Raw genomic sequence first — 8,553 nt, forward strand, 5'->3', positions numbered from 1 at the left:
CAGGGGGGCGGGCGGGGCAGCGGGCTCGCTCTACAGTGACATCAGCACAGGCCTGACGTGGCGATCTGGCACCACCAGCTCAGTGTCTTACCCAAAGCAGATGCCATTGTCCCAAGTCTGAGCAGAGGGAAGGAAAGGGGGGCGAAGAGGCCAAGGGCTGCCAAGGGACACTCCAGGGGCTGATGTTCCCACCCCATAACTGGGTTTTGTTTTGTTTTTTTGGTGTGTGGTTTTTTTGTGGTTTTTTTGACTGCTATTAGCATGATAATGAACTCTTAATGGTATCCATTAGCTGAGACTTAAATGACTGGCTTAGAACAAAGTACCTGGCATTGAGGACTCCCAGACCCAGCCTCCTTTCCTCCACTGATATTCGAGAAGCTCCTCACGGGAGGCGGAGGCGGGAGACGTTCATTTCAATTGGCAAGGAAGGGTGGACTCTCCAGCGTTCCCAGAACCCAAGGCTTGGAGCCCTCCTTGGTTGCCATTCGTGGAACTTGAAGCCAGATCTACAGATTTTTACCAGAGGGACCTATTTTTCTCCTATGTAAACTCTTACTCCTTATGCATCCTAAAGGAAGGATGATCGAAACCTAATTGGATTGAGTGGTTTGGGTATTCTTAATGACCAGGCAAATGCCTTAAGTAAATAAACATGAAATGTCTTAATTATACACCCCAAGTAAATACGGGTTTCTTACATTAGAGGATGTATTTATATAATTATTTGTTATGTGTAAAAAATGTAAAATATGTACATATCCAGAGATATACAGTCTGTACATTTTTTGTAAAAAGTTTAGAGGTCATTCCTGTAAGAACAAATATAAGTATTCTATTTTGTCAATAAAATGATTTTTGATAAATGATTTAAACATTGCCCTCTCCCCCTAACTCTTCTAAGCTGTTACCTTTAAAGTGTTTGCTAAGAACATGTTGGAAAAATGGACCCTTTCTGGTTTCTCTGTACACTGATCTTAGATATGGAGAAAATGGCCTGTTAATTCTAGTTCTTAAGTTGTTAGTAAAGTAAAAATCACTGTTGAACTGAAATCAAAACTGAGTTTTGCACCCTCCAAAGAGATGGTGTTTTTAATGGTAGCTCTTTTTTGATCCGTGGAAAACGCTCACCTTAGCATGTGTATATGGACTACTGCAAGGAAGTAATTCCACTCAGGCCTTGTTATTTATCTTGTATAATATTACTAAATGATTTACCCCACATTTTTTTTCTCTCTAATGTCCATGATTTTGAAAGCACCTGGACTGAACATACTTTTGAAGTGTAAAGGTGAATGTTTTAAACCCTCAGAATACAGTGTACAGTATGTATAAGTCACTTGACACTCTGTAGTGGAACAGGCACCCTTAATGGATTAAACTAATGGGTTAACATCTTAATGACCTTCCAGGCTTGTGTATATCAAATGTGCTGCTTTTCCTAGAGAAAAGGCTATTGTTCTTCTGTCAACACTAAACTAATTTATTTGAGCAGAAGGCTGTTGAATTAGCAGAAGAATGCTTTGGCAATTGTTGAACTTTTTACCTGTCTGCCCAGTGGCCCAGCACATCATTTCTTTAAGAGGAGCTAAATGAATAGTGTTAATCTGTAGGGAACTTGGTCTTTTGAGTTTGAAAAACTTTGATCTTTTCTCTCCAAATGTGCTGTAAAACTGAAGTTTCTTTAGCTGTTGCCAGGCTCTTCTTGGTACATACCAATTGGCCACCATGGAGCCTTAAAGTTCTTCCATTAAAGGGATGTGGTGGGACTTTTACTTTAAAAGGGAGAGAGCTCAGGAGAGGAAGACTTGTAACAGTGAAGACCAGAAGCACAAGTATGCTCAGCCTTTTGAACAGCTTTTCCAGGCATTGTTAGCCAGCCTGCAGGCAGCTAGGAATGGGTTGAAGCATCATAGAAAAGGGCTCTGAATGCCCTACAGGTGGTCTGCACACATAATCCCCCAATTTAAAGCATTTTCCTTTGCTGGACAATTGTATTACAAAACTCCCTTCTTTTTTGCTCCTAATTGAACCAATGAACTATTTATTATACATTACAAGTTTTTCCTTTAAAATAAAATAGAAAACCCTCAGCACCTAAATTTTATTGACTAAATTCTGACAGGTTTTCTGAACTGAACCTTTAAAATCACACCAGGAGTAAAATCTTCAGCAGACATTTCTCTTTTTCATATATTTTTATTTCTCATGCTTATTATTTTCTGACAGATTAGCAATAATTTAAAAGTAATTGGTAAGGTTGTATGTTCATACTGAAAAGATAGCCCCAGGTCCCTTATTAACCTGTCAATCAAGATAAGAAATGGGCAGCTACCCTGCTAATGATGGGGACATCAAACTGTGAGGTGGGGAACTTACTCTCTGCAGCCTGCTAAGATGTTTGTTCTCTTTAGTTTTCCTAATAGGAATATTTAGTGGTTTTAAAAAATATTTTTTAATTAATAGGACAGAAACTACTTTCCTGGCTTATCTTGGAGTCTTTTAAGAAGTTTCTTGGTAAAAACATTTTGCAAATCCTTTCCAGAGTCATTCTTGGTGTTAATTGAATTGTTGAAATTAGATATGCAATAAGAACACCCACTTTAGCTGTCATGCTGATTTTATTTTTTTAAGTCAGAGGCACTGTAAAATACCTCCCAGAAGTTTTATTCATTAAAAAATTACAATTTTGTAACTTAGATTCCAGTAAGTGGCCTGCATCTAACCCCGTGTGGTGATCACCATGTGGTTTATGTACTGTATATAAACCATCCATAAACATTACATTTTCAGTTATAAAGTAGGATTTGAGGGCATCCCCATAATCTACCACATATGTTGGATGGAGGAAGAGCTAAAAGTCACTAGTTAGCATGTGGGTTTTCTAATGTAGCAATATTTCCATTATAAGACCCATTTTCAACTATGTGACAGTGGAAAATGTTCCACTTTGAAGCTCTATTTCTTTATTAATTTCTTCAATATATCCTTGTAAAATGCCATATTTGATAACATACAAAATGGTTGTAAGTGTGCTAAATATAAACAAGCTTAATAAACAAAAAAGCCCTATTGACATTCTGGGGACAGCTCTCAGTAAAAAGGCCCATACCTATAATAACTAGAAGCTGATATTAAAACACAAGTGCCAGTTCTTTGCCTTTAAAGCTAAACCTTGAGTTGCAAAATTACTAATACTCAAATGTATCTATTAAGGGAATAGAAAACCCAAAAATGATTTGGGGTAGAAAATGAGAAGAGTATTTGGCCATTAGACAAATGAATGGGTCCCTTGCCAGGTGTGCTATACAGGTGTGTGCTTACCAACTATATGGGACAAGTGTTAGTTTTTTAAAATCTTTTCAAATATGGGGGATCAAGCGGGGATGTAGTTATTTTGTGGCTAGATCAATGTAAAAAAAAAAGTCTAATATGGTTAAAAACATTAAAGCCAAAGCCCTTTAAAATTACTATGGCAGAAGTTATGTGAAACACTTTTTACTTTATAGTAAATGCAATTTGAATGTAACAAAACAGAAGGGGGGAAATGTAGAAGTTTAAGGAACAAACTGTCACCAGTACAGTTTAAATTTTTTAAAATACATTTTTATTGGTTTCAGAGAGGAAGGGAGAGGGAGAGATAGAAACACCACTGACAAGAGAGCATCACTGATCAGCTGCCTCCTGCACGCCCCTACTGGGGATCGAGCTGGAAACCCGGGCATGTGTCCTTGACGGGAATGGAATCCTGGACCCTTCAGTCCACAGGCCAATGCTCTATCCACTGAGCCAAACCAGCCAGGGCACCAGTACAGTTTCTTAATATGTGTTGATGGCGTTGCAGATTCCTATAAATCCTTCAGAGTTTGGGGGAAGGAATTCAGATTGTCTCATCAAAAAGAAAAAAAAAATCACACAAAGAGACAAAAGCAGTTTCAGAGCACAGGATGCAATTTAAAGTGCAGGGGCAAACATTCAGTTGAGACTCCAAACTGCAAGTGTAGTGATACTATACTGCCACCTTGTGGTACCACAAAGTTCCAGAACCAGGGGATGAGCCCCACACAGACGCCACCCAGAGAAGGGCCTGCAAGCATTTTGTATTCATAATTTTGAATTCTTTCTCTCATGAACAGGAACCCCAAATTTAATCAGTTTAGGGCCCCACAAGACTAATTGAAGTAAATCTTTAATATTAAGGGTTATAGTACAAATATAACTAAGCTGTGTTGAAGTCCAAAGGTTTAATTTCTTAAAAATTATCTTCTGAGTTACTTTTTTTCAAGAATGGGCTGCTTCCCAAAGATCCACTATACCTTTTGATGGGAGAAGGAATGAGTTTGGAGTCATGAAGAATAGTCTGAGATGGCATGTAGTTGACTTGGCTATTTAAATGTGTTACTTTACTCTTTCCCATATAAAGTCTATCTACTGAGTCAAGTGGACACTCTTCAGTGCTGCACGTGAATACTGTTGGGATGGGTAAGATACAGGCTCTCCACAATATCTAGCCAGGTGTTTGTGGAAACACACCAAAGAATGGAAACTGTGCTGCAAAACAAGGTCACCCAAAAAGGAAGAGAAGAGGAGCATGTGCTGTGGAATACTTGAGTGCTGTGGGAGAAAGATTTCCATAACATAGTTGCGTGGGAATTCCAGGCCTTTAATAGGTACATACGGAGAAGAGGCAGCCTCACAGAGCCCATGGCTGGACTTCCTGTTCCTGAGGGTCAGGTGGCCGGTGGAGATTAGAGGGGAAAAAGAAGCACTGGTCAAAAGGATGCAGACTAAAGATCTTAGAGGTCTTATATTATTGCAAATGTAGGCAGCAGCAGAGAGCAGGTGAACTGGCCCAAGTCAGCCAGGGGCCTGAGAGGCAAGCTTTGCTAGCAGCCTCTGAGGCTGTGTGTTCAGATATCCCTATCATGATCATGGAATTTTAAAGACAAAGATCCCAGGGGCCATCAAGAATCTCACTACTCCATAAACAAGTAGCAGAGGCAAGACCTAGCAGTGTGATGGAAATATAGACTCTCAGGTCTTGCTCACTGAATCAGTAGATGTATTTTAATAAGATCCCTAAGTGTTTAACACAGATTAGCCCTACGCTGAAGCCCAAAGAGGACTGGACTTGCCGAAGATCATACATACAGCCCAGAGCAGGGTAGGGCCTGGAAGACATGGATCCTACTTGTCACTCCTATTTCTGCCTTTCCCAGCTGTAAATCCCTTCAGCCACCACTATGTGCATTTTTCCCTGAACATCAACTGACCTAGTTGTTCAACCATGTCTACCTAGTCCCAGAATCACACCAGAGTACAGCTTTCCCCATGGTTGGTGCTGACCTACACAGGAATATCTGAGGAGCTTAGTGAGGAGCTACCTGGATGTGACCTGGATGAGAGAACTCTGTTGCTGATAGCTAGAGTTCGTACTGGGGAACGGGGCCAGAAGTGGAATCATCTGCCTTGGTCAGCAGAGGCTTAGGAGCCTTTCAGGGAGAGCCTGGCCAGGACCAGGGCCAGGGAGGAAACCAGACAGCAGAGCCACTGGGCAGTGAAGCCAGGGCAAGCAGGGAGCATCATGGAAATCTCTGGAATGAGAGAACAAAAAAAAAAAAAAAAAGGAGATTAGCTCTGCTGATTTAAACAGCAGACCCTGGGAGATGACCTAAGGAAATGCGTGGTACCTGAAAAGGGAAAATGGCCAGAGAAGGATGGAAGTAAAGGTGCAAAAGGAATAAATTTGAACACCAAGTTTTAATGGCTTTACAAGCCTTTGGGAGAACCATTATTCACAGAAGACAAAAGTACCTATTTAGCCCTAGCGATTAGCTCTGCTGATTTAAACAGCAGACCCTGGGAGATGACCTAAGGAAATGCGTGGTACCTGAAAAGGGAAAATGGCCAGAGAAGGATGGAAGTAAAGGTGCAAAAGGAATAAATTTGAACACCAAGTTTTAATGGCTTTACAAGCCTTTGGGAGAACCATTATTCACAGAAGACAAAAGTACCTATTTAGCCCTAGCTGGTTTGGTCAGTGGATAGAGCGTCAGCCTACAAACTGAAGGGTCTCAGATTTGATTCCGGTCAAGTGCACATGCCTGGGTTGCCAGCTCAATCACCAGTGGGGAGAGTGCAGGAGGCAGCCGATCAATGATTCTCTCTCAATTGATGTTTCTGTCTCTTTCCCTCTCCCTTCCTCTCTGAAATCAATTTAAAAAAAAATTTTTTTCTTCAGACAAACAAAGTCCCAAATTCAAGAAGATTGAAATCATACCAAGCATCTTCTCAGATCACGATGGCATAATATTAGAAATGAACTACAAAAAAAAAAACCCAAAATACTCAAACACTTGGAAGCTGAATAGCATGTTATTAAATATTGATTGGGTTACCAATGAGATCAAAGAAGAAATTAAAAACATCCTGGAAACTAATGACAATGAAAACACAACAATCCAAAACCTATGGGACACAATGAAAGCAGTCCTGAGAGGGAAGTTTATAGCTCTACAGGCCTACCTCAACAAACAAGAAAAAATGGTAGTAAATCATCTAAATCTACAGCTCAAAGAATTAGAAAGAGAGCAACAAGAAAACCCCAGAGTGAGCAGAAGGAAGGAGATAATAAAGATTAGAGCAGAAATAAATGACATAGAGACCAAAAAAACAATACAGAAAATCAATGAAACCAAGAGCTGGTTCTTTGAAAGGATAAACAAGATTGACAAACCTCTAGCCAGGCTCACCAAGAAGCAAAGAGAGAGGACCCAAATAAACAAAATCAGAAACGATAGAGGCGAAATAACAACAGACCCCACAGAAATACAAATGATTGTTAAAAAATACTATGGACAGCTCTACTCCAACAAACTAGACAACCTGGAGGAAATGGACAAATTCCTAGAAAAATACAACATTCCAGCACTCAATCAGGAAGAATCTAAAAATCTCAATAGGCCAATAACTATGGAAGAAATTGAAGCAGTCATCAAAAAGCTTCCAGCAAACAAAAGCCCAGGACCAGACGGCTTCACAGGGGAGTTTTACCAAACATTCAAGGAAGAACTAAAACCTATCCTCCTCAGACTACTACAAAAAATCCAAGAGGAAGGAACACTTCCAAGCTCATTCTATGAAGCCAGCATCACCCTAATACCAAAACCAGGTAAAGACAACACAATGAAAGAGAATTACAGGCCAATATCCCTCATGAACATAGATGCCAAAATCCTCAACAAAATCTTAGCAAATCGGATCCAACAGTACATCAGAAGGATCATACACCATGACCAAGTAGGATTTATCCCAGGAATGCAAGGATGGTACAACATCCGTAAATCAATAAACGTAATACATCACATAAACAAATTGAAAGAAAAAAACCACATGGTCATATCAATTGATGCAGAAAAAGCATTCGACAAAATCCAACACCCATTTTTGATAAAAACTCTCAGCAAGGTGGGAATAGAAGGATCATACCTCAACATAATAAAAGCCATATATGACAGGCCCACAGCCAACATCATACTCAATGGACAAAAACTAACACCATTTCCCCTAAGAACAGGAACAAGACAGGGATGCCCACTCTCACCACTCCTCTTCAACATAGTCCTGGAAGTATTAGCCATTGCAATTAGACAAGAAGAAGAAATAAAAGGCATCCAAATTGGAAAAGAGGAAGTAAAACTGTCCTTATTTGCAGACGACATGATATTATACATACAAAACCCTAGAGACTCCATCAAAAAACTACTAGACTTAATACATGAATTTGGCAATGTAGCAGGATACAAAATTAACCCCAAGAAATCTGAGGCATTTCTATACACCAATAGTGAACTTTCAGAAAGAGAGATTAGAAAAACAATCCCATTTACCATCGCACCAAAAAAATTAAGATACCTAGGAATAAACTTAACTAAAGAGGTAAAAGACCTCTACTCAGAAAACTACAGGACATTGAAAAAAGAGATAGAGGAAGACATAAAGAGATGGAAGAACATACCATGTTCTTGGATTGGTAGAATCAACATCATTAAAATGTCCATACTACCCAAAGCAATCTATAAATTCAACGCACTTCCCATTAAAATACCAATGGCCTACTTCAAAGATCTAGAACGAACTCTCCAAAAATTCATCTGGAATAAAAAAAGACCCCGAATAGCTGCAGCGATCCTGAGAAAGAACAAAGTAGGTGGGATCTCAATACCAGATATCAAGCTGTATTACAAAGCCACTGTTCTCAAAACTGCCTGGTACTGGCACAAGAACAGACATATAGATCAATGGAATAGAATAGAGAGCCCAGAAATCAGCCCCAACCAATACGCTCAATTAATATTTGACAAAGGAGGCAAGAACATACAATGGAGTCAAGACAGTCTCTTCAATAAATGGTGCTGGGAAAATTGGACAGATACATGCAAGAAAATGAAACTAGACCACCAACTTACACCATACACAAAAATAAACTCAAAATGGATAAAGGACTTAAATGTACGACAGGAAACCATAAAAATTCTAGAAGAATCCAAAGGC

At 39.6% G+C, this 8,553-nt stretch overlaps 1 protein-coding gene across 1 annotated transcript in view; it reads left to right on the forward strand.

Moving 5' to 3' along the window:
• The window catches only part of FZD8 (frizzled class receptor 8), a 2,900-nt gene extending 2,031 nt beyond the window's left edge, over positions 1-869 (forward strand). Inside the window, exon 4 of the mRNA XM_014529989.1 lies at positions 4-869. Within this exon, the coding sequence (XP_014385475.1) occupies positions 4-121 (118 nt within the window). The 3' untranslated portion in view covers positions 122-869. The remainder of the gene's footprint in view (positions 1-3) is intronic.
• Positions 870-8,553: the final 7,684 nt, after the last annotated feature.

Source organism: Myotis brandtii, unplaced genomic scaffold (assembly GCF_000412655.1).
Source record: "Myotis brandtii unplaced genomic scaffold, ASM41265v1 scaffold703, whole genome shotgun sequence".
Taxonomy (NCBI): domain Eukaryota; kingdom Metazoa; phylum Chordata; class Mammalia; order Chiroptera; family Vespertilionidae; genus Myotis; species Myotis brandtii.